The 24220-nt window shown below is 53.9% G+C and overlaps 12 protein-coding genes across 12 annotated transcripts; 6 read left to right on the top strand and 6 right to left on the bottom strand.

Annotated features, from left to right (window-relative positions):
• Positions 1–809: 809 nt before the first annotated feature.
• Positions 810–2844, bottom strand: M409DRAFT_49418 (uncharacterized protein; the record flags this gene model as incomplete). The annotated part of the gene is made up of 3 exons (XM_033811238.1): positions 810–2402; positions 2455–2527; positions 2579–2844. The coding sequence occupies 3 exons, from the start codon at positions 2842–2844 to the stop codon at positions 810–812; spliced, it is 1932 nt and encodes a 643-aa protein (XP_033673795.1).
• A 1173-nt stretch (positions 2845–4017) lies between these two features.
• Positions 4018–4989, top strand: M409DRAFT_62565 (uncharacterized protein; the record flags this gene model as incomplete). Its single annotated transcript, XM_033815234.1, has 2 exons — positions 4018–4837; positions 4901–4989. 2 exons carry the CDS (start codon positions 4018–4020, stop codon positions 4987–4989), a joined length of 909 nt encoding a protein of 302 aa, XP_033673796.1.
• Positions 4990–5487: 498 nt separating this feature from the next.
• On the bottom strand, positions 5488–6782 carry M409DRAFT_16863 (uncharacterized protein; the record flags this gene model as incomplete). Its single annotated transcript, XM_033803794.1, has 3 exons — positions 5488–5858; positions 5911–6401; positions 6484–6782. 3 exons carry the CDS (start codon positions 6780–6782, stop codon positions 5488–5490), a joined length of 1161 nt encoding a protein of 386 aa, XP_033673797.1.
• A 1609-nt stretch (positions 6783–8391) lies between these two features.
• M409DRAFT_16864 (uncharacterized protein) lies at positions 8392–8908 on the bottom strand (the record flags this gene model as incomplete). Its single annotated transcript, XM_033803795.1, has 2 exons — positions 8392–8581; positions 8634–8908. 2 exons carry the CDS (start codon positions 8906–8908, stop codon positions 8392–8394), a joined length of 465 nt encoding a protein of 154 aa, XP_033673798.1.
• A 1353-nt stretch (positions 8909–10261) lies between these two features.
• Positions 10262–11317, top strand: M409DRAFT_49422 (uncharacterized protein; the record flags this gene model as incomplete). The annotated part of the gene is made up of 2 exons (XM_033811239.1): positions 10262–10739; positions 10788–11317. The coding sequence occupies 2 exons, from the start codon at positions 10262–10264 to the stop codon at positions 11315–11317; spliced, it is 1008 nt and encodes a 335-aa protein (XP_033673799.1).
• A 581-nt stretch (positions 11318–11898) lies between these two features.
• M409DRAFT_62568 (uncharacterized protein) lies at positions 11899–13812 on the top strand (the record flags this gene model as incomplete). The annotated part of the gene is made up of 5 exons (XM_033815235.1): positions 11899–12136; positions 12196–12282; positions 12347–12649; positions 12705–13084; positions 13138–13812. The coding sequence occupies 5 exons, from the start codon at positions 11899–11901 to the stop codon at positions 13810–13812; spliced, it is 1683 nt and encodes a 560-aa protein (XP_033673800.1).
• A 46-nt stretch (positions 13813–13858) lies between these two features.
• On the bottom strand, positions 13859–14849 carry M409DRAFT_16867 (uncharacterized protein; the record flags this gene model as incomplete). The annotated part of the gene is made up of 2 exons (XM_033803796.1): positions 13859–14544; positions 14600–14849. 2 exons carry the CDS (start codon positions 14847–14849, stop codon positions 13859–13861), a joined length of 936 nt encoding a protein of 311 aa, XP_033673801.1.
• A 333-nt stretch (positions 14850–15182) lies between these two features.
• On the bottom strand, positions 15183–16072 carry M409DRAFT_62570 (uncharacterized protein; the record flags this gene model as incomplete). The annotated part of the gene is made up of 2 exons (XM_033815236.1): positions 15183–15934; positions 15985–16072. 2 exons carry the CDS (start codon positions 16070–16072, stop codon positions 15183–15185), a joined length of 840 nt encoding a protein of 279 aa, XP_033673802.1.
• Positions 16073–16394: 322 nt separating this feature from the next.
• M409DRAFT_62571 (uncharacterized protein) lies at positions 16395–17799 on the top strand (the record flags this gene model as incomplete). Its single annotated transcript, XM_033815237.1, has 3 exons — positions 16395–16424; positions 16489–17358; positions 17410–17799. The coding sequence occupies 3 exons, from the start codon at positions 16395–16397 to the stop codon at positions 17797–17799; spliced, it is 1290 nt and encodes a 429-aa protein (XP_033673803.1).
• Positions 17800–18477: 678 nt separating this feature from the next.
• On the top strand, positions 18478–19419 carry M409DRAFT_49426 (uncharacterized protein; the record flags this gene model as incomplete). The annotated part of the gene is made up of 1 exon (XM_033811240.1): positions 18478–19419. The coding sequence occupies one exon, from the start codon at positions 18478–18480 to the stop codon at positions 19417–19419; it is 942 nt and encodes a 313-aa protein (XP_033673804.1).
• Positions 19420–20077: 658 nt separating this feature from the next.
• On the top strand, positions 20078–21878 carry M409DRAFT_16871 (uncharacterized protein; the record flags this gene model as incomplete). The annotated part of the gene is made up of 5 exons (XM_033803797.1): positions 20078–20116; positions 20179–20227; positions 20284–21045; positions 21103–21427; positions 21497–21878. The coding sequence occupies 5 exons, from the start codon at positions 20078–20080 to the stop codon at positions 21876–21878; spliced, it is 1557 nt and encodes a 518-aa protein (XP_033673805.1).
• A 400-nt stretch (positions 21879–22278) lies between these two features.
• On the bottom strand, positions 22279–24156 carry M409DRAFT_16872 (uncharacterized protein; the record flags this gene model as incomplete). Its single annotated transcript, XM_033803798.1, has 1 exon — positions 22279–24156. One exon carries the CDS (start codon positions 24154–24156, stop codon positions 22279–22281), a length of 1878 nt encoding a protein of 625 aa, XP_033673806.1.
• Positions 24157–24220: the final 64 nt, after the last annotated feature.

The raw sequence follows: 24220 nt of genomic DNA on the forward strand, positions 1-24220 counted from the left end.
CAATGGGGAAGCCATCTGTCCAACGGAGCTGGAGATTGTAGTTCACGATGGCAAACGCCAAGGACGTGGTGAGGTCGAGACATCTCCCACAGAAAGGCACAGGAGGCCTGTTGGGCTGCGTGCGTGCGCAAAGGGAGGGCGGCTCCTAGGTGTGTTGCATTAGTGACTGATGACGTGAAACAACGTCCCACGTTAGCAAGGCCGTAATGTAACGAAGTTTCACAGAGATTTGCGCCGCGTTTGCTGTGTTTTCACTGAAGAAAGACGGGCTTGTCGTGAGAATCCGTGAGCTGTCGTCGAGATGTGTGGGGTCTGTGCATGGGCCAACAAGGTTCGGACAGCATGCATTCCTTGCCGGCTTCCTGGGGAGCATTGACGAGGGGGCTAGGGAGACATTGTCGGGGACAATGGATGATTCAGAATCAGGGTAAAGAGAGGATAGTCGTTGTTGCTCATCCGTAACATACAGCATTTCCGCCTGCCGGGCTCACTCAACGAAGAGTGCCTCTGAGTATCTAAAGCTTCACTCACTGCCGAACTCCTTCCCAAACGCCTTGACCCGTATTTTCGTGTCGATAGTGTAGCAAGTCGTGTCATAAAGAAACCCCCTTCCGTGACAGCCTCCCATCATTGTCGTTTGTCCCTACCAGACTCCTCATCGTAGATGCTTTCCATTTTCAATCAAGTATTGTTTCATCTCCAACTGTTTTTCTGGGCCTACGCCTGACCATTCTGTAACTTTCTCAACACATTGTCCCTATTCCCAAAGGTTAGCCTCACAGATTCAATCCAAAGACGTGTTTACTCACTCACCAGCTCTCTTGCTCAAACATCAACGAAGGCATATCAGGGGCCTTTCCCTTGTCGTCTTTCTTACCCAGCTTACGCAGCGCAGCGTCAACATGATCTTGATCGACCATGACACCAGACTCAGAGCATCGAGCCTTCGCACGGAGCTCTGAGCAGAGACCGTCTAGGTCGAACTTGCCCTCCTGGAAGTCGGGGTTCGACTGGAGTTGGTTCCAGATGTTGTTGCAGCTAATCAGTTTGCCGTTGACCTCCGTCTTCTTGGACTGCGTGTTTGGAAGACCATAGTCGTCATCACCACCAGCGCACGTCTTCTCTACCTCTGCCATTAGGTGCTTGCTTGGGGCTGCTCCTGACGAGTTGACGTTCGCATTGATGGAGGCATTGGTCTGCTGGGGTGACTGCAAGATACCAAACAGGTTACTTGGTGATCCATAATCGAACGGTTGCGAATTGAGTGCTTCGTCGAAGAATCCTCCAGAGAAATCGCCGTTGCCGACAATTGCATCGTTGCTGTCTCTGTAGTCTCCAAACAGGACGGGGTCAAAGCTGCCCATGGAGGAGAAATCGGTGTTGGGCAAACCGAACATGGCATTCAATCCAGTCTGGTTGTTGGAGTTGAAATTAGTCTGCTGAGACAAGTTTGACTGTTGCTGCCTCTTCGGATTGATCTTCTCGCAGAAACTCTCAGACGGCTTCTCTTTGTTGGCAGGACTACCGTGCGAAGGCTCCGGAGATGTGCCACAAGAGCTGTTAGCACCGTTGCCATTCCATTGGCTTGAGGAACTGGCGCTTGGCGATGTGCTATCGCTGGCATTGCTGCCGCCATTGAACTGGAATACACGGTTGAGGCCAGACGTGCTGTCGCCGCCGGCATCTCCATTCTGCAGTTGATTGGAAGGCGAGTCGCCTGATTGAGGGTCAGGGAAATAACCATCAACGCTGGCGCTCTTGAGAATGCTTGGACTAAAGAGATCGCCAAATGGATCGCCAGCTCCGTTCATCTGAGGTAGAGTCGATGCGAAGCCGTGCATGTTGTTGTTGGTGCTGTATGCAGCGAAGTTTGAGTTGAGGTGGGCGGCTTGGGCAGGACTGTCCGCATTGGACGCGTTACCACTAGTAGGACTCAGGCTCCGACCGAGGCTGTTCTGGCGCGAATTCTGCGACTGCGTCTGTTGACCAAGACTGCCGTTCGTGGTCGGCGACTGTGTTGGAGGCGTGGCACTATCTCGTGTAACAACACCATTGGCATTGCTCTGGTTGCCAAATATTTGACTGCCTGGCAAAGCGCCAAATTTGGGGAAGTCGAATTGAAAGTTACCACCATATGATGATGGATTGCTGTTGCTGCGATGCTGGCCCGTCGCGCTGAGAGGTGGCGAACGGCTTACTCCAGAGTTCAATGAAAGCCTCTTACGATACTCTCGCAACTCGACTTGCAGACGCTCGACTTGGGCCTTCAGCAAGCCGTTTTCGTGCTTATCAGCTTCTTGTGTCTTGGTGAGCTCGGCGACTTTGGTCTCGAGATCTTTCAAATGCTTCTCTTTGCGCTCACGGAACGCACGTTGCGCAGCTCGGTTTTGCGCTTTGCGTTTCTGATATCAATTGTCAGTTAGACCTCAGCAATGATGACTCTCCATCACTGACCGTTGTTGGCTCGCTGGTGAGCGGCTTTCTGCCCGGCTTCTTGGCACCCTTCTCACCTTCTTGAGTCTCTTGTCTGAAGTATGTCAGTATGCTGTGACAATAGTCTCGTCTTCGACGTGCATACCTCTTTGCATCTCCAGTCTCGCTATCGCCGTTCTCGTCCGGACTCTTCCTCTTCTCGTGACCGTCGCCATTCATGGTGAGATCCTCGCGGCTGTCGCCGCCACTGCCCGGAAGTGCACCGATCATCTCACCTCCAAGGTCGGCGTTCTCGAAATCAAAGCTGTCGCCATCCAAATAGTCGAGATCGGGTGTATAGTCGACATTGAGATTGTCGAGCTCGGCGTTCTGCGGGCTCATGAAGAGCGCGTTCTCGTTGGTCACGCTCATGTTTTCGGAGTTGGATCGCTTCGTGGAGGGTTTGATGGCTGACTGCGACTCCAAGGCGGCCAAAAGGAGATCTTGTTGGTTTCGAGAGAGGTAGGAATTCACTGTCTGGTTGGACTTCAGTAACGGACCGGCCATGAATTGTGCCGCCGGTTGTTATGGGCGTGCTACGAACATGGTGTCAGTGGGCGTATAGAAAGGGCATTGATAGAGAGATAGGTCAGGAGAGGCTGAAAGAATTGGGGTGCGCGGAAGACAAGTGTGTGTGCGGGATGATCTGACCACGCTACGGGGTGAGGCAGATGGGCCTGGCGGGGTATGCAGGGCAGACGAAGAGGATCGGCTCACCTGTTCTCGTGGCCTGGAACCAAGCTGCAGTCTCTAGGCCAGCTCGGTGGCGAGAGGGTGGTGTGTTGAAAGAAGACGTCAGCCAGGCAGAGAAAGACTCGAGAGGAGGAGGAGTATGACGGCGGCGCTGCTGGGGTGGAAACAACTGGGCGAGGCGGCTCTGCCCGGAGGAGCTGATCTTTCGCGCACCGCTCACCGCGGTCAGGGTCCAGCAGTACTCTCGTTCTCGTGGACCACGACGCTGCGGCCTGGACGCAACAATGGACGGGGGGCGGTGGTCAGAGATTGTGGATGGGCGCTGCTGTCATTGGTGCACCCGACAATGATGGAGCCAAGGAGTGCTGGCAGTCGCAGAACGCACCGTCAGTCGATGCTGCTGGAAAGGCGCAGTAGGTTGGATTGATAATCAAGTCTCAGCCAAAATAAAGCCGACTCCGGTGCTGAAGTCCGCAAGAACGCCAAGCTCAGGCAGATCGTCCCCAGATGGAAGGGATCCTTTGCAGGTGGACGCAGTGACTCTTCGTATGCAGTTGTCAGATGGCGACGTCATGCGTTTGTGTGTGCAGTGGGCGGGTTTGTCGCATGGGTTTGAATAGGACCACGGTTGGCATCATCTTTGTTTGTGGCTTGTCACGTGGGAACATAATCACAGATCGAGCCTAGCGTGAACCCGGCTGAGACCGAATCTCCAAACTCTCTCTCACTTTCAACTTCTACACCACACCCCGCGACAGCAACGCGCACTGCAACCCACCGCGACGCCCACTTTTCCCCTGCACAGCAAGTATCGCACCACTCTCGCCAGTCATTGCTGCTGCTAAACGCACCATGAGCACCCTCGCAGAGCTCAAGGAAGAGCTCGCTACGTCTCAAAATGACTTGGACTGGCTGGTCAACGAGGCACTCGTTGCCGACCCCAACGATGCCGACTCGCTGGAGATGAAGGCCAACTTGGAGGAGTCGATCGCCGACCTCAAGTCTCGCATCGCCGCCAAGACGTCTGCACCACCCCCACCCCCACCCGCTGACGGACCTGCACCCAAGTACGACATGAGCAAGCACCCTAAGTTCCGCAAGACTTCGGAGGAAGCCGCACCACCGCCCCCACCAGACGAGACTCGCGTCCAGAACTTCAACACCGGAGACTCCGTCATGGCCAAATACTCTGTCGACAAGCAGTGGTATGCAGCGACGATTGTGGGCAAGACAGGAAGCTCTGCTGACCCTGTGTACTCTGTCAAATTCACGGGCTACCCTGACAGAGAGAACAAGCGCAAGCACGAGGTGCGCGCTGTCGAGAACAAGAAGCGCAAAGCAGAAGGTCCTCCACCACCTCCATCCGCTCCAGCTACTGCGGCAATCCCACCTCCACCTCCGCCCACTACCGTACAGAACGGCGCAGTCATTTCAGCTGCGCCCTCTATCGATCCTTCCCTAGTTCAAAAGCGCGAGCCAAGCAAGGTCAGCGACGGACCAACGCGCATGCCACCAGCACCAAAGAAGCTCAAGGGCGGCCGCACGCTGGAGAAGACCAAGAACAGCTGGAAGGATTGGCAGAAGACAGGCCCCAAGAAGCCCGTTGGCAGCTCGGCGAAGATGGTGAACAAGGAGAGCCAGTTCCGCACCCCAGACTTGCCAAATGCAAAGGGTGAGCATGATATCATTATGTGGTCTCAGAGATGTTACTGACCGTACTTCTTCTTCACAACAGTCGGCTTCACAGGCTCTGGCAAGGCAATGACCAAGGACCAGGCTCGTACGAAGTGGAACTACACTCACGAAGAGCCAGAAGAAGATTGAGCGCCCTCTTCTCATAGCCTTCTTCTGCTGCAGGACTCGCAGTTCATCGGTAAGTGCAGGTCTTGATCGTGCATTGATGGTGCACAGCGGCAGCAGCGAGTCGAGCAAGCAAGCAAGCAAGCAAGCAGTCGAAGAGCACCGAGCAGCAGAACACACGAACATTCAGCAATCGAAGACTTTAGCGAGGCGTTTTGGGTATGAATCATCATGGCGCTGCGAGTTGGCAAGAGCCTTGGGCAGGACTTGGATGAATCACGAATGTCATGGCTTTGCGTGGTACAACGGTGCAACGGTGGGCTATGGTCAAAGACATGCGTTTTAGCAGCGTCTATGGAGAAGTATTTCCCGTCCTCGAAGAAAGCGTACTAGCTAAGTGCTTTCATAGGCCCCTTGGGCAACGCTCTAATGGAGCTTCAAGCACAAATCATCAGCAGTGGACAGTGTGGTGTACAGTTCAATTCATGTCATCCTCGTTACGATATTCGTACATGGCCACTGTTACCCTCGCGCCAGCCGCGGATTCGCGATTTCTCCCTGCAACAGGCCAACCAGGGCAGCGTGCACGTTTGGGGCATCTTTAGTCTCGTAGGACACCTGCACCTCTCTCGTCACCACTATTCCAGCGCTATCCACACCGGCAGTATCGTCGTAATGGACTATGTTGTCCAAGCTGGATGTGCTCGTATGCTGTGGGGTGTGCATTCGAGAGACATTCTTCCCGAACGACGTCACCGATCCAAGATGAACATCACCAAGTTCATTGGGCGGTCTTCCTTCATGTCTCTTCTTGCTCTTGAACAATGGCCGTAAAAGCGGGATAGACGCTGTGACGATAACGATGTTGAGCTCGACAGATACCCAGATAACATCTGATCAGCCTTGTCAGCCTCCATACATCTCACAATCCTCAGTCCGACTTACAGAAGCAGAGGTTATACGTATAGTCCGTCACTTTACTGAGCATCTTGGCTTCGTACGTCTTCACCACCGCCGCAATCATAGCAAAAGCACTCAACCCAAGCAAACACCACAACCCAATCTTCGTCTTCCTCGAAAGCCTCGTCTGCTCAATCAACAACGCCGGGAAAACCGCCAGAAACGCATCCGTCACGACATTGAACGCGCCCATGAAGTATCCATACCGCGTCTGGATCTTGGGCGACCAGCAATAATCGTGATAACTCACCTGCTCCATGACGTTCCAATAGACGTTCGAGTGCGATCCGCATTGGACGTAGAAGAGGGTGATGCCGACGAAGTTGACGAGGACTTGCAGCACGATGAACATCCAGATCGGCCAGGTCTTGGTGCGCGGGTCGGAGCGCGTGATCATGAGGAGCGTGTAGGCGAAACTTATGCGGCCGATGGTGGGCGAGAGGATGTCGAACATGAGGGAGAGGATGCCGAATTTCCTGTCAAAAACAAGTTCTTGGATCAGCTTCTACATCTCTCGCTGGCTGGTTTTTGCGAGGGAGACTATATGAAAGCACTCACATCGTCTTCTGCACCTCCTCCAACGTCAAATAAATGATATGCCTCCCGAATCCCGTACTCACGGCTCTCGTTATAATCGCCGAATGCGTGATCCCGACAAGCAAAGCCATCAGCATCAACCCATCGTCAATGTACAACCGGTTCGTCGTCCGCCATTTCGTCCAGAAGCGCAGCGCGACGATGATTATGGAGATGGATATGAACACCCAGACCACTTTATCGACCAAGGGTCCTCGATTGACGTCGGGTTCGTCCTGGAGCGAGTCGAAAAGGGAGCCGAGATCGAGGGGGCTGGACATCTTCGTCACCGGGGTCGGGGTGGTGCGCCTGTTCCAGGCGATGGAGGGGATCCTTTCATGAAGACCACAAAGTCTGGTGTGACGGGGTACCTTATTCTTGCTCAAGCGTTTGAAGAAGAAGGCAAAGAAAGAATTCTTCTCCCCGTTGGTCGGGCCCGGTCGTCTACCATAGCTAGATATCAGAAACATACAAGTCTCTTCTACATGTGCTAAGTCCGCTCCTGCAATCGCGTGGAGTCTCACTACATGAAACCCACCGTCAACGAGCGGGGGTCAAGACGGGAGGCCCCATGCCGGTAATCTTGCAAGACTATAGGCTCTCTCTCTTCCACACACATACAAAGATCGAGACATTCGCCGGACTGCCGTGCCCATTCGGCAAATCCACGACGACTACTACGGCAAATGCATCCGCTTCGACAGTTACGGCATTGCTCATTTTGAAGGCTGTTGATTCGAACAGTTCCACCATGGTACAGACTCGGTTCTGGACCGAGCGAACAACCATGCGGAGGTGGTGCGTGTGTTAAGGACGGGGGGAGGGTAGGACGGTGTCGTTTGTGAGATATTGGGGCAGGGCGGGCATCGGGATATCTGCGGGGTTGTTCGTCTGGAAGGACGATATATTGCCTGCTTCTCGCTTGCCATGTGGTTGAGCATATTGCCTCGTGCGTGGGATAATATCGAAGGCTTTGGTGGTGTCAACGATGTGTTCCGTCCTTTAGCTTGAGAATGTCAGGAAGTGAGGATAATGCACGATGTGACCGCTCGTCTTCCGTGCTCTTGCTAGTGGTGACGGCACTGGCGGGCTGTCTCGCCTAACACGATGTGGCCTCTGGTCATTGGCCAGGTGTCGAAGTGGAACTTCGGCATCGAATTCTTTGGCTCGGGGATGGAGGATGTTCGGCTGCGCTTGCAAGGCTTTCCCTGACGGTGACCAGGTCGTCTCTGCGCCTCCTTATCGATTAGCCTGACAATGCACCACGCGTGGCGATAGGAGATATGTCCGATGAGATGCTGCTGAGATGCGTGGTGGTTGAATGCAGAGAATCGCACGCAGGGACTGGCTGCATTAGTTGAGATGTGCCTTGAGATTGGAAAGGTTCGAAATGTCATCCCTTGTCGATATTCGCGGTGCTAGAATGAAACGCCGTCATGGTCGTTGCCAGCCCTCCAAGTAATGCAACCAGCAAGCAATAGCAAGATTCGTCAACCACGAATCCAAATGCTGTCAGTTTGATCATGTCATTAACTATCCTCCCCCTTCCTTTCGTTCACCACCTCGTCTTGTCGTCAGAATCTCGGCGTCAATCTCTCCGAGGGAATGCTGATGGAGAGCAAACGTTCTTGAGTCCTGCTTCGAAGCTGCGGCTAAAGCTTCGGCCGACGATGGAACGTTGCTCATTCGCCTTGGGCAGCACGGCCTTTGCCACAGGCGGTATCATCGTGGAGTCCAGTCCATCGAATGGCTGCTTGGAGTCGATGGCCTGGGACGACATAGAAACTCTTCGCCCGCTTTGGACTTCCGCGTTCTCATCGTCAATGTAGATGTTCCAGTGTCAGGGACCATCGACCCCTTGTGTGGGCGTGAATGGCGGTAACCGCGGTCCTACGAGGGACGAACAGTATTCAGCGAAAGGGGCTTGAGAGGGGCATTGTGAACTCTGCCACGCTCACATGATGAAGCCTGTATCCTCTGAGCCTCAGCACATCGATCGGCCCACTTGTTCTTCTGCCCATCGACAAAGACGGAGTACGTGAACAGCTTCTCGTTGTTCAGAACGACGCCAGCCGTGTTCCTGTTTGATCGTGAGCTTCAACCTCGAGGATCACATTCTCGCTTCCACTTACACAACCAGATCGATCTTACGATGTTCAGCAACGACTTCGCTGAACAAGTCTTCGACAGCAGCAGCGGAGCTCAAGTCACCGTAGTGCATGCTAACTCTGATGCCGGCATATGTTCTTCGAAGCTCGTCACGGAATAGGAGGGCTTGATCTCTTGTCTTCGCCGTGTTGTAGTGAAGAGCCAGCGCAGCACCCTCTCTGGCCAACTTCCTGGCGCTGTCGGCCGGAAGACTCTTGCCACCTCCTGTGACAAGAGCGACTTTTCCTCGAAGTGACATGTTTTCTGTGTCGTTGGTCCTGGAGCGTGAGCTAGAGGCCGAAGTCGTCGGGCGAGTGATGGGGATAGCAAGTCCGTTTCTTGTCGTTACGTCCGTTCTTCTTGTTGCTGTGATGGGATGCGAGAGATCCAGCGTCGGTTGCCTCCTGAGTCGACTCTTGTGGCTGCGGCGCAGTGTGACCGTCCACCCCTCTGCTGGCCAAAAGAGGCCAATGCCAATACCAATTGATCCCAGTGGCCGAAGGATGAGTCCTTCAGTGCATACGCGGATTCGGTAATGCCGTCGGCTCGCCGGTGGTTGCTTCCTTTCCACGCAAGAATTCCCTGTAAATGGAAGGCGTTGGTCGTATGTGGCTACCTCGAATGCGGGTGACCATGAGGATTTAGTGGCAGCACGACAGCCGTCAGTGTCAGGCGACAGGACTGCGAAGGATGTGTACCAAGCCAACAGGCTGTGCAGTCGGGGAGGACATCTGTAAGACCGCCGAGTGCATACAGCCCACGGGACATAACCATCATCCGTCACGAGAACCGTTCTGCACAAGGCAGTCTATTGCCACTTGGAGCCATTACACTTGCTCGTTCCGACGAATCATGGCGAGCTATGCGGAACGGGCAAAGGTAGCGTAACCTTGAGACCTGGTTCATCTTTGGCTGCTGCGAGGCCAGCAAGGTGGTCCTCGGCCGGCTCAAGGATATATAGTAGTGTGCCCATGTTCAGGCTTGGACGCTATGATCGCAGGAGGCAGTGGACTTCCTATTGCGGTAGGTTAGCGAGCAAGAGGAGCAGGGCTGGTAGTAGGCAGTTTGCTGCTACTGCCGGTGCAGGATCGAAATGGCCCACTACGCCAACGCGCTCTTTTATCGCAGTCAGCTGCAGAGAACTGCTTGTCTTCCCTGCTGGCGAAGCTGCTTTGTCGTGGCGAATTTCGAAAGCCGTACATATGTATTTGAGTGAGGTGAGGCCGTAGTCAGTCTCGACCCCTCCACCGTTTCTTCGACGCTGATTGTAGCCGTTTCTGGAACTGCGAATACTCCCCAGAGTTTAGTTCGCTCCTTCGAACTCGTCAAGGCCACGAATCATAGCAAGCAGCTGCATTGGTGGGGATAACATTCTCTGCTGACAGCAGACCTCCTTCGTTCGAGTACGTTGACCGGCACAGTGTCAGCTTCTCTGTAGTTCGTGTGTTGCCTTTGCTATTACCACCATCATTCTTATTCTTCATCAAGTATTGAGCCTTTTCGTACACCTTCCTGAGTCCGTCAAACGCCGCACCGTCTCCAGACTCCGCGGCTGGGAGGCACAGCAGGATCCGCCCTAACCGCCGAGGAAGGTCGTCATTCATATATTAAGATGTTGGTCGTCAACAGTCGCGATGCCCTTCTCAGTGGCAAAGGAACGAACGATGCCGCACCAAAGACCAATGGCTCCATGCATGAGCCATTCGTCTTTGTTCCTATTACGCAGTCCGAGGCCGCCAAGGGCAGAGGTGCAGCGAAGCGTATTGTCAGAGCCCATGTGACAAGGGTACAGCATGCCAAATCCAGCACTCTCAACGGCATGGACCTTCAATCTTGGACAGTCAAGCCGTACATCCATCGAGACGTCCAGGTTCGTAAGAAGCCTCGAGCGAACGGCGCCGCGGAGAAGAAGGCTCCAGCTGTGAAGACCCGGAAGAGCCCCAGTGTAGAGTCGTCGACATCTTCAGATTCCAGTGACAGTTCGAAAGCTCTTGTGAAGATACCAAGGATCGCGGACAATGGAGCGGAAGACCCGTTTTGGTCGTTCCCAGTGGATTACAAGCCAGAAATTGCCCCCATCTTCGCACATTGTAAGTCGAGCGCCTCGCTTTGGTCTATGCACAAGCTAACTTGACAAGACATTCAAAACATCGCCGTGGACATTGCTGATGTCGATGGTCCAAATCAAAAAGGCCTTCTCCGAAGGGAGCTCTTTCCTCTTTGCATGACCGAAGCTTCAACCATGTATGCGGTCCTGCTTATGGGAGCCTCACACTACTGCATCGTGAATCCTCACAAAGCATCACTGATCGATCTACTCGCACTTAAGGCACGAGCGCTCTCAGAGATCAATTCGGCATTGACAGACCCCAAGAAAGCAGTCACCGACGCGGTTATCATGGCTGTAGCTAAGATTGCCGCGTATGAATCTATCTTTGGGGATTCAGAGGTGTTTGCCGCGCACATGAAAGGCTTGCAGATGATGCTCAAGATGCGAGGTGGTCTATCGACTCTGGGACTCAACGGCCTGCTGGAGCGAATGCTAGTCTGGATCGACCTTAACGCTTGCCATTTGACTGGACAGACGGTATTCTTGGGCGGAGACGATTTTCCTACCATCGTCGAGTTCGAAGGGCCGGATCCATTCCACTTTGCGGGCATCTCATGATCGAAAAGCGAGACTTGGGCGTTGTGTTAGCCATTCGTTTGTTGGAGCGGACGAAACTTCAGATCTGCTTGTCGTGTGTTAAGCTTGGAGGGTGCAAGGAGTTCCAGTAAAGCGAAAAGGATCATGGCTAGACCCAAGGAGGGTGGCCAACGAGTTGCGGCGACCGGCCGGCGCAGTAAAGAGTGTCTTTTTTTGGTAGTAGCGAGGAGGAGATATTGGAATGGCGTTGTGGACGGCCAAACGATGCCATTGTGGACTTTGCTGGGCGAGATAGGCCAATGGCGACAATGAGGCGTCTCTGGCGTGGTGCAGAAGGAGTTTGTGTTTGTAGATCCTGTCGATTCTTCCAACACTATCACTCGATCTGCTCTTCACTTCGAATCTCTTTCTCAATCTCCAGAACGTCTCTTTTCGCGAGTGGTTTATGTCGTGATGGAAGGAAACTAAGCGCTAAAGATCACGGCGGATTTCGGCAGGAAGATTTTGAGTCAGCAGGCGCTGACAAGGATTCACACCTCAACAACGACATCACGTCAACATTCACTTCATCGCCTCACGACCAGTTTCGACGGTCTACCAAGATGCCGCCGAAAAAGGACAGCCTGAGTGTCGTCGCTCCAGAGCCTGTCGACGAACGCTCTCCGCTGCTGAATAATGCCAATGGCCATCCGACAGAGCAGGAGAACCTCGATGCCCAGGCCGAGCAGGAGAGACGCGAACATGAGGCTGGCACGGTTCCACTGGCCGAGGAGCCGTCTACGAAGAAGCTGTTACTTACAATGGGCAGTCTCTGGCTCATAACGTTCTTTGCGGCCTTAGGTCTGTGCAGTGAAGAGACATACATGTAGTGTTCATGATCACTGAGTCGATACCCACAGATTCCACGGTCGTAGCGACGCTTTCTGGACCCATTAGTTCGAGCTTCAATTCGGGAACATCATTCTCTTGGATAGCATCAGGATATCGTAAGTCAATCGAATCAAATTTAATACTTTCCATTCAGAACGATCAGATCTAACTCCTCTACAGTCCTCGCCAACGCTGCCTGCCAACCACTATCGGGCAAGCTGACAGACATCTACGGCCGTCGTGCCGGCCTGGTTTTCGCTGTGACCTTCTTTTCAATCGGTACCCTTCTCTGCGGACTGGCGAAGCAGGACTGGATGATGGTTCTGGGCCGTATCGTAGCAGGATCGGGTGGCGGGTGCTTAAACACCGTCAGCGTGTTCATTGCCTCGGACCTCGTCCCCCTCCGCAAGCGCGGCGTATGGCAAGGGATATCGAACATTGTCTTCGGAGCAGGGATGGGGCTGGGAGGTGTTTATGGAGGATGTAAGTTTTAAGTGTCTGATGTGCGCTCGTGTTGACGCTGACAATTTACTCGTAGTCATCAACGACAGACTCGGCTGGAGATATGCCTTTCTCATCCAAATTCCATTTATTGTCGTAGGCGGCATTCTCGCCATAATCATGGTCAACGTCCCTGTCAAGGAGACCGACACGGCAAAGATCAAGCGTGTCGACTTCCTAGGCGCATTCACCCTCGTGTCAGCATTGGTCCTCTTACTGCTTGGCTTAAACTCTGGCGGAAACATCGTTCCCTGGAACCACCCTCTGGTCTACGTCCCAATACCGCTCAGCTTCGTCTTCCTGCTGATCTTCGTCTACGTCGAGGACAAGATTGCTCCGGAGCCTGTCATTCCGGTTCGCCTGTTGCTCAATCGATCTGTCACGGCGGCACTTCTGACCAATTGGTTTATGACGATGGTACGATGAACGATAAGCTTTTGAAATTTGATGTGATGCTGACATTTCTGCAGAGCGTATTTGGCCTCCTGTACTACGGCCCTATCTTCTTTCAAGTCGTCCGCGGAGTCTCAGCAACAGAAGCTGGCACGCAGTTCATCCCTCAAGCAGCTGGGATGTCACTGGGATCTCTGCTCGCAGGCATTTACATGCGCTGGAGCGGCAAGTACTGGTGGTGGCAGGTCGGTGCTCAGTGCTTGTCCATCACTGGCACGGCACTCATTCTCGCATTCTTCGACGAACATGTGTCGCTGGCAGAACCATACATCTTTCTTTTCGTTGGAGGCCTTGGATATGGCTCCATGCTGACAGTCACTCTGCTGGCCCTGATTTCTGCCGTCGACCACAAATACCAAGCAGTCATCACGTCAGCGAGCTACGCATTCCGCTCCACCGGGTCAACGATTGGCGTCACGATAGCCAGTACCGTCTTCCAGAACCTCCTGAAGTCGTTCCTCTATGAGAAGTTTGGAGATCGACCAGATGCCGCACACAGGATCAGAAGGATTAGAGACAACCCCGAGGAGATCAAGTATCTGCCTGATGCGTGGAAAACTGGGGTGATTGAGTCGTACATTGCAGCGCTGCGAGGCGTGTGGACGGTGGTGTTGGTATTAACCGTGGTCTCGTCCATAACGTGCTTGTTCATTCGACAGCATACACTGTACAGCAGCCTGGATCGGAAATAGACAATGAATGTATTCAAGGCACCGGAGAGAGCTCCTGCAAGTTACATTAGTAACTACGTTCGTCGTAGCGCGCAGATTCGCGTACGTAGCCCTCTTCTTCGTCTCGAATCCGTTGGAAGCCACTGTTGGGGCTTGTACGTCCATCGCCATTCGGGAGCGAGTATGGCTCATGGCATGTACTGCTAAGCAGACTTGGGTAGTAGCGTCGCCAGTTGAAGTAAGTTATGGCCATTCCTAAGAGGGATCCCGACACCACGTCAAAGACATCGTGCCTGTAATCTTCCAGACGCGATATGGCAATGAGCGCTGCGCCTAGCAGCGGCACTAAGCAGAGCAGCACCACAGTCATATTCGCTCGCGGTCTCAGGACATGCGTCTGGCTCGCAAGCAACAGCGCTGTCCATCCCAAACCCGCAAACGCAAACGAGCTGTGCCCGCTAGGATATGACCTCCAACCGTCATGCAATACATGATGATTCGTCTCCGTACAAACATCAATGGTAACCATCTCATTCTTTGGTGTCCCAGACTCTGGCTTGCAGCGCGCAATCAAGTCAGGTCTCGGCCTTCCTATGGCATCTTTGAACAGATCGGTGAGGAACGAAGTGGTGATCACGGCGATGACGAGGCCGAGGAATGTTACGTGGGTGGCGTGGAGGGAGGGTCGGAGGGCTATCGCCCAGATTATCAGGACTACGATGGGGAGGGCGGCGGCGTACACCATGAGCCAAACTGTACGGATACTGTCAGCGAATGTCGTCTTCTCGCAGACGTTCTGAAGACATACCAACCGACACCCGCTCGACCTCAGCATGCGGATGCTGAATCCTCGGATCATCCAAACGGAATTGCGCATGGAAGGGCTCTCCAAACAACTTGAGCAGTAACTCTCCAACCACTAGGATGCTCAAGCCGATGTAGTCCGCGGCGTGTGTCTTGCGGGCGAAGCGCAGGAAGGCGTCGAGGTAGCCATTATTGTTGTGGGGAGGCGATTTGGAGTATTTGGCTCCCGTGCGCGAGGATTCGCCAGAGGGCATTGTTCATGTCCAGGGAGTGTGGTTGTGGTGGAGGATGCAAGAGACGAGGTGAAGTGGGCTCCCGAGGCCGTGTTGGCGCGTCTCGCGCGTCGTCCATCTCCTTTTCTTCTTATTTCTCGACATGAACATGACCATTTCAAAAATACTCACGACAAAATTGTCTCTTCAGGACCATACGGCTGCCTTCAACTCATTCGATGTGTACGATGGAGACGCGCTGACAAGCGTGGATGAGAGCACGATACTCACGTTCAGGAGACATACAACAGAGTATCATCTCTTTCTAATGAGAAGTATTTGAAAGGTCCTTTCCTGCCCTGACTGCTCAGCCCATCACTGTTTCACCGAGATACCCTTGAACTCGCGGGTAATGTTCGTGATGGCCTGTTCGACCGGCAGTCGCTCCATCGAGCTCGCTCCAAAGAAGCCATGCACGCCGCTCACTTTGTCTTTCACGTATTTGGCGTCGTCTGGAGCTGCAATCGGACCTCCATGGCATAGGACGATGATGTCCTTGTTGACTTGAGTCGCAGCATCGCGGATCGCCTGCACCTCCCGCACACAGTCGTCGAGACTCTTGCCAGTCTTCGCACCGATTGAGCCCGACGAGGTCAGACCCATGTGTGCCACCACGACATCCGCTCCAGCCTTTGCCATCTTCGTTGCATCTTCCGGTGAGAAGACGTACGGCGTGGTCAGCATGTCCTCCTCGTGCGCCAGTTTGATGCACTCGACTTCCAGATCATAACCCATGCCAGTCTCCTCCAGGTTCGCGCGAAAGGAACCATCGATCAACCCTACAGTCGGAAAGTTCTGCACTCCAGCAAAGCCCAGGTCTTTCAGCTGCTTCAAGAATCGCGGGATGTCTTTGAAAGGGTCTGTCCCACACACGCCAGCAAGTACGGGAGTCTGCTTCACCACCGGAATGACTTCCTTGGCCATATCAACGACCACATCATTCGCGTTTGAGTAAGGCATCAGTCCTGCGAGCGAGCCACGACCTGCCATTCGAAACCGGCCAGAATTGTAGATGATGATCAGATCTCCTCCGCCTTGCTCAATGAACTTTGCGGAAAGTCCGATACCTGGTTTACAGTCAGATGGCATTCGATATCGAATGTGCTCACTCACAAACCGGCTCCTGCACCAACGATGGGTTTCCCATCTTTGATTTGTTGTCTCAGGCCATCGAGGATTTTCTGCCGATCTGTTGGAGGACCCATTCTGGCAGAATGGAAAGTACGTTTGGGAAAGAGCAGCCAAGCGTCGGATATCCTTCAATCAGTCCTTTACGTCTCGCAAAACGTTCAGCACCAAACGATGGCTTGTGGAAAAGTTTTGTTGTTTGTCAAATGGAACATCGGATGATTGGCGAGTGCAGTGGACTGGACCCATGGAGGAGCCGTGACGCAATGTGTGTGTACCTGCAGTACATCCACAGCTCCAGGAGCTCTCGGTTCTGACGTTCTGCTTCTCAAGCTCGACTGACCAACACCATTGAACCGGGTTCAAATCACTAAGAGCGTCCAGAGAGTGCAACCGACCATGCATATAGTCATCTTTGGGACGTGCGACGTGAGTTCAAACAACCCAAACGCCTAGCCTTGCATTGGAAGGTTTACTGACTTGCCTGTCAAAGTCTAAACTTGACGAGTTGCTCTACTTGAGAGCACAGATAGTCCAACTCGGCGGCAAAGATTGCAAAGTCACATTGGTGGACGCCGGCCGTTCTCCAGTTCAACACGAAGCGATCACCGTCTCACAGGACACTTTGACCTCGAAGTATTCTCCGGACTCGTCACAAGATGTAAATAAGCTGTCTCGAGGCGATGTTATCAAGCACATGATTACCTGCGCGTCGAACTGGCTGAAAGAAGCGCTCCAAAAGGAAAAGGATGAACCCTCACAAGCTATCCACGGTGTGATCAGCGCAGGAGGCACCGGAGGCACTTCCCTTTCTTCTGGAGTTATGAAAGACGTACTACCAATTGGCTTTCCGAAGCTTATTGTTAGCACTGCCGCATCGGGCGACACTGGACCTATCGTTGGAGAGACAGACATCACCTTGACCTATTCTGTTGTCGATATTGCTGGTACCAATAGCTTGTTGAAGACAATCTTGTCCAATGCTGCGGGGGCAATTGTAGGCATGGCGCAGGCTTATGAAACTCGATCAAAATCTGAGGCGGCGACTTCAAGCGGCTCCAAGCAGCGCAAACGTGTCGGATTGACAATGTTTGGTGTCACCACTCCATGCGTTGACAAGATACGAGAGCACCTTGAAGGCAAGTACGAGATCGAATGCTTCGTCTTCCATTGCACTGGCCACGGCGGGAAAGCCATGGAAAGACTAGTCGAGCAAGGTGAACTTGATGCCGTGCTGGATGTAACGACGACCGAGATTTGCGACTATCTCTCTGGAGGCGTCATGAGTGCAGGAGAGCATCGACTTGAAGCCACGTTGAAGGCGGGCATACCGTGCATTATCAGCGTCGGCGCAACAGACATGGTACTATGTCGTCGAGGATCCAAATCTTTTCTTGTGCTAACAGTGCTCCAGGTCAACTTCGGGCCAAAGGGCACCGTTCCAGAGAAGTACAGAGATCGAAAGCTCTACGAACACAACCCGACAGTAACCCTCATGCGAACCTCTCCAGAAGAGTGTAAACAGATCGGAGAGTTCATCGTGCAGAAGATCAAATCTGCTGCGAGCGATACAGCCAAAGTCCAGGTTGTGCTGCCAAAGGGTGGTGTCTCCATGATTGCGACTCCAGATTCTCCATTCTATGACGCTCAGGCCGACGAGGCAATCTTTTCCACGATCAAGAATGGACTTCAAAATACCGATGTTCAGTTGGTCGAGGACAACCGCGCTATCAACGATGAGGGGTTCGCCGTGGACATTGCAGAAAGACTGGTCTCGATCATGGACGTCGCCTCTCGAAGGTGATACATCTTGACTGGCGCAAAACGTTATTATCTAAGCCTGACTAGCTTGAGGTCGCTGCAAACCTCCAAGCGCTTTGAATCTCTCCGGCGGCTGAACACTGAAGGATTCTGAGGAGGCGGCGGGGGATTCGCTCATTGGAAGAGCGCGAGCCGGCCTTCTACCGAGTCCGTGCGCAGACGTGCCCTTTACAGCCGGGGGCAGTAGTCAGCAAGTTCGCTCTTGAGGGTGAGCTCCAACACCGAAAGCGACTGCGAGCCAAGGTCTCCATGAGAACGCCACGGCTCTGTCAAACCATTTTGAACAGTCCCAACTGACGATGATTCGATGATTGCCGGTCTTGAGCAGAGTATTCGCTACATGCATGCGTAACGCCACCAGCCGGGCCTCTGCTTGCAGTATCGTCTACTTGCTAAGCCGGACCTTGCTTTCGAATTGTAAAGCGAGCTAAAACATTAATCGTCACCTAGGGCTATTGCAGATGGCAGAGGGTAGACGTTACTTAGGCACTGGTCGCCTTGGAAGCCTTCTATAAAATGGTCTCTCATCTGTCTCCTAAGCCAGGAACATCAACATCGCAACCCAATCCGCAATCCGCAGTCAGAAGCTTCACAAAAACTTTACTGCAACCATCTGATCAATATCTCCCCGCCTCCAACCCCAAGAACAACTTCCAACAACATGTCGGTCAAGAAGATCCTCACCATCTTTGGTGCCACCGGCAAGCAGGGCGGCTCCGTCATTGATGTCGTCCTTGCTCATCCAGAACTCGCAGCCAAATACGATTTGAGGGGTATCTCTCGAGATCCCTCCAGCGGGAAGTCCAAAGCATTGGCCTCCAAAGGCGTCGAAGTGGTTCAAGGAGAGCTCGATGACCTCGAATCTCTCAAGAAAGCCGTCAAAGGCTCGTATGGTGTCTTCGGCGTTACAGACTTTTGGTCGATCCTGGACAAGCAGCGAGAGATCCGACAAGGCAAAAACATCTTCGATGCCGCCAAGGCTGAGAATGTCCACCACTTCGTCTTCTCCAGCCTGCCATACGCCGAGAAGCTCACGAAGGGCGAGCTGAAGCATGTCGACCACTTCGATTCCAAAGCACAGGTTGCAGAATACGCCGAAGCCAACAAGGGCGACATGATCTCGTCGTACGTCATGCCAGCCATGTTCATCGACTTCGCCAAGACCATGGTCAACGTCGTTGAAGGGAAGCCAACTCTCGCCATGCCATTCCCATCAGACGACATCGCCTGGCCACTCATCGAGCCTCGCCGAGATCTGGGCAAGTACGTCCTCGCCGTCTTCGAAGCGGAATTCAAAGCCAACGGCGTCCACGTCCACGCCGTGTCAACCTGGACGACCCCGAAGAAAGTCGTGGCCGCCCTCAGCAACGAGGCTGGTCAGGAGGTCGTCTTCAAGATTCTCCCGGGTCAAGTCTTCGCTTCGTTCTTGCCTGAGAATATTCGAGAAGAGCTGCTCGAGACTATTCTGTTGGTGGGGAATTACTCGTACTATGGTCCGGGAGAGGAGAAGAATCAAAAGGAGCATGACAAGTGGTTGGTGCCTGGGTCGGAGCTGATTTCTTACGAGCAGTGGGCGAAGGAGAATGGGCCTTGGAAGTACTGATTGAATTATCAGAGCAAGAGCATGGATTAATGCAATGTAATGAAAGAGGCAGCTCAATTCTAGATTTCAATCTTCCCTATTACCTCTTTTTCGCTCTCTTTCCTTGCTTGTGATCATCCAGATATGCACCCCCACTGTTCGAAAAACACCAACCGACTGGAGAATTCATTCACTTGCACACCTCCACTCATTTCCTCCCCAAACCATTCCCTATAATACAACCCGGAAGTAAATCTCCCCCAACCCCCACAAAATGCCTTATCGTGCGCAACCCGCAGCTAGACAAGCTCGCCTCAAGAGCAGGCGAGAGAATGAGGAGGTTGGCACACACCGACCGCAACCCGCACGTCACCAGTCCACGTGTGAGATTTAGACTTTCTCATGTCCGTCAAAGGTGGATACGAGAGAGGAGCAGAGAGCTCTTTCCTTTTTATTGCTGTTGTCTTGCACCGCCACATCTCTTATTTCTGGCTTCGTTCACTTACCAAACACAAGGCAAGTAGAAGAAGAAAGAGTGAGGGTTGGTGGTACAAGATCTGAATCTCATCTGGATCGTGGAGAAGAGAGATCTTGCCCCACTTTTTCCCGACATCGAACTTCACTCCACGACGACAACAGATCCTGGTTTCTGGGCATTGGGGTAGAGGTGTGGGTCAAGATGGGAGTCCTCAATTTCTTTCAGGATAAGAAGATGCAGGTAAGTCAGGAACCAATCCACAGGAGGGAAACAACTTGCTTATCATCTTCACCAATGCCCAGGTCGTCGCCTTCTCCTCCTCGGCGATAGCCTTGTATGGCTACGATCAAGGTAACCTACCACCCAATTCCAGAACCCTCACATGCAAAGTCCTAATGTTCCGACAGGCATGATGTCCCTCATCAACACCAACAAAAACTACCTCGCCACCATGGGCATCGCCTCGGACTCGCCCCAAGTCGGCCTCATCGTCGCCGTCTACTACCTAGGCTGCTCCGTGGGCGCCGTCTTCTTCTCCTGGTTCGCCGACCGCTTCGGGCGGAAACCCGCTCTGTTCGGCTGCCTCGCCATGGCGTCTCTGGGGAACCTCATTATGTTCGTCTCCGGGTTAGGGTACAGCCAGGGCGCTCTGGCGGTGATGTACGTCGGGCGGGTCGTGATGGGCCTGGGCGTGGGGGGTGTAGACTCCGTCGTGCCGGTGTACAGTTCCGAATTATCGAGTGACGACGCACGCGGCAAGGCTCTCGCGCAGGAATTCCAAGCGAACATCTTCGGCCTGAACATGGCGTTCGCGATAAACCTCGCCGTAACGGTGCAGCTAGGCAAACGCAACGAATGGGCGTGGAGGATCCCCATCATCGCCATGCAGATCTATCCGGTCGTCCTGATGCTGTTCATCGGGGCGTTGCCGGAGTCGCCGCGGTGGTTGGTGTTCCACGATCGGCAGGAGAAGGCGACGGCGTCGTTGAAGCAGTTTTTGGCGGATGAGGAGGCCAAGCAGAAGTGCGAGGACCTTGTTGAGGCGAGCAGGGAGGAGAGCGGGCATAAGATTGGGTATTGGGAGATGTTTACGCCGGGCCACGCGCAGTTTCATCCGACTATGTTGACGATTATGGGGCAGGTGAATCAGGCGTTGACGGGTTATGGCGGTGCGTATGATCCTGTATCTTCCTGAGTTCTTGCTGTTAACTGACCATCCCACCCAGCCGTCTCCGTCTACGGACCCCAAATCTTCGAACTCCTAGGCTACGGCGTGCGGACATCCGAGTACCTAACCCAAGGCAACTACGTCTCATATCTCATTCTGATGACCTTCGCCTGGCTGCTCATCGACGCCCTCGGAAGACGAACAATCATGCTCTTCGGATCCGGCACCCTGACAATCTGCTTCCTGCTGCTCGCCGTCTTCGGAGGCCTCGCCGTCCACGCCGACGACCTGAAAATCCACACCAACGCCGTCGCCGTCCCGGGAATCGTCGTCCTCTTCATCGCAACAGGAGCCTTTGGAATCGGATGGCTCACACCAGTATGGTAAGCCCACCCCCTCCCCCACCCCTCCCCAAACCCAACCCAACTAACATCCCACCCCCCTCTCCACAGGCTCATCCCCACCGAAATCTACCCCACCGCCGCCCGCGCCCAAGGCACAGCCGTCAGCGTAATAATCTGGGGCCTCGCCAACTTCACCATAACCCTCCTCACCCCGCTCATGTTCAACAACCTCAAATTCTGGCTCTACCTCATCTTCGCCGCCACGAACCTCTTCGCGGGCGTCTGGACCTACCTCTACTCGCCCGAGACCGGCGGCCGGGCCTTCGAGGAGAACCAGGAGTTTTTCCAGGATGCGCAGCGGGAGGGGACTTGGAGGGTGAGTCGCGTGCGGGAGGGCGAGTTTAGGTGGTTGCCGTATCCGAAGCCGGAGGGGGCGGAGGGGGAGAGTCAGCCGCTTTTGAGGAGGATTCGGGATCAGGCGGAGATTTAGAGGGGTGGGAGGGAGATGTTTCTTGCCTAGATTGAAGATTTCCTTACGGTTTGAAGCGCGGGCGCGAGTGGGCGTTTTGATAGAGCGAGCTCATGAGCGTGTTGTTCCGCATCGATTGACGTGTAAAGTGGGAAGTCAGCGTTCTCTGCTGGCTATTATGACTGGGTGATGATGACATGCACAACTGTAGCATGTTTATTGTTGAAAGCGCAAGCAAGCAAGTGGGTATTTTGTGATAGGGCCAAGCTCTAGGCCTCCCATTCAGCGTTGATCAATTAATACATGGCCACTGACCCGACGCATAGCTGGCATGCAAACTGTTCTTCTAACGACACAGAATCGCTGAACGCCGCGCTCAATGGACGAAACCCCACAAAAAGTCCCTTTTTCACGAAAATGCTCATCCCCAAGGCGACGGATTTTGTTGTGCGGTTTGTTGTTGGCCGGTCATCTGCCCAGGTCGGGGGAAGACAGGCACTGTTTGGAGGTTCTCGAGCCCGCCCATGGTGGCTTGTTGGGAGTTTTGCCATCCCTGACCGGTTTGTTGGTTCATGAACATGGATTGCCGGAATGGGTTTGTGCTTCCTGTGGGCTGCACTTGTAATGCGTTCGGAGGCGAGACGGGTGTTGTCGATTGTTGTTGTGAAGGCTGATTGCGCGCAAAGGGGTTCGTGCCAGTGACTTGAGATTGTAGCGGCTGGGCTTGGAAGTTTGGTTGCGAGGCAAAAGGAGAATTCGTCTGTTGTTGTTGGAGGGCTGGCGCCGGGCCATCCTCGGGTATTGATGGCGGCATCGTACTCCTCGAGAAAGGATTGCTTCCTTGTCGTTGGGGTTGCTGCTGTTGCTGCTGTTGTTGCTGAGCGAAACCTGCAAATCCACCACCTGTTCCAGAAGCCATCATCGACTGACGGAATGGATTCGTAGATTGCGGTTGTATCTGAGCCGGTGACTGGACCTGTGCTGGACTTGCCACTTGCTCTTGACCAAACGTATTCCCAGTGGCGAAGGGCTGCTGCTGCTGCTGCGTCGGCTGCGGTCCATAACCTCCAAATCCAGCTCCAGTGAACTGTGTCTGCAGCGGCTGAGTTTGCGTCTGTTGCTGGAATTGCTGCTGCTGTTCGTAAGGATTAGTTGACACGCCGTTCCCGTATCCATTCGTCGGTTGTTGCTGAAATGGCTGCTGATATGCCGCAGTCTGCTGAGGTTGTTGAAAAGTCGGTGGTGGCTGCGGTTGCTGCTGTTGCTGTTGTAAGAATGGATTCGTCTGCATCGTAGCCTGGTTCTGCTCAATCGATGCGAAGAAGTCGATCAAATCCGGCGCAGGGCCCTTGATCTGCGGCGGTTTCGAGTCCGGCTTCTCATCGAATGGAGTGGACATCTTCGTGGCTGTTGGTTGCGGTGCAGGTTGCGATGGTTTCGAAAACGGCTTCCCGTCCTTCCTGGAGTCCTGCTCTGCCAAATATTGCCTCCGATTCACCTCGAAATCCTTGTCATCCAAGTACTCTTGCAACGACGCCGCCAAGCTCGTCGGCGCATGTTTCAGCTTCGGTATCTCCAATCTCGTCGCGTATTCATACTGCCGCGCGATACTGAGGTATTGCACCACTTGGTCCGTCTGCTTGCAGAACGTCTTGTAGATCCGGATGGCGCGTTCCGCATCAGGCCGCGACATCTCAAAGTAATGGCTCAGCACGTTCATCACCGCCTCGTTCATCACGTTGTACAGATCCAGCAGATCCCTCGTGAGCAAGCGAAATGCCGTCAACGATATCTCATTCTCCACATCATTCTGCAGCAAATCGCACTTGACCAGCGACTTGACCTGATCTTGCACGATTTCCGTCTCCCGCAGCAATCCCTTGTCCACCGTCAGCCCCTTCATGCGCCGCTCTCCTCCTCGTACATGATCGAACTTGGACTTCTCGAACGCCTGCGCACGCGCGAGCAGATACTCGGAGTAGACTCTTATGTTCTGACCCTGGGTCTGCACGTCGGTGAAGCTGTTGATGGCGAGGCGGTTGCGGGGCGCGACGGCGAGGTAGCGCAGGGTGACGTCCTGTACGCCCTCCTTGATCATCAGGTGCACGATGATCAGGGCCTTGAAGGCGACGGTCCAGGTGGAATCGCGCAGGCGGTGGGTGAGGGTGCGGAAGACCTCAGCGACGCCGGCCTCGCCGGACTGGGTGGCCAGCAGGATGTGCTCGACATATTTCGACTTGGGCGGGGCGAGTTTGACCTTGGTGCCGCCCTTGACCGACTTCTCGAAGGAGCTGGACATGGCTGGGTTGCTTTGCTGGTTGCGCGAATCTGGCATGGGGGAGGAGGAGGAGCTATCGCAGATG

Source organism: Zasmidium cellare (genome assembly GCF_010093935.1).
Source record: "Zasmidium cellare ATCC 36951 unplaced genomic scaffold M409scaffold_2, whole genome shotgun sequence".
NCBI classification, from domain to species: domain Eukaryota; kingdom Fungi; phylum Ascomycota; class Dothideomycetes; order Mycosphaerellales; family Mycosphaerellaceae; genus Zasmidium; species Zasmidium cellare.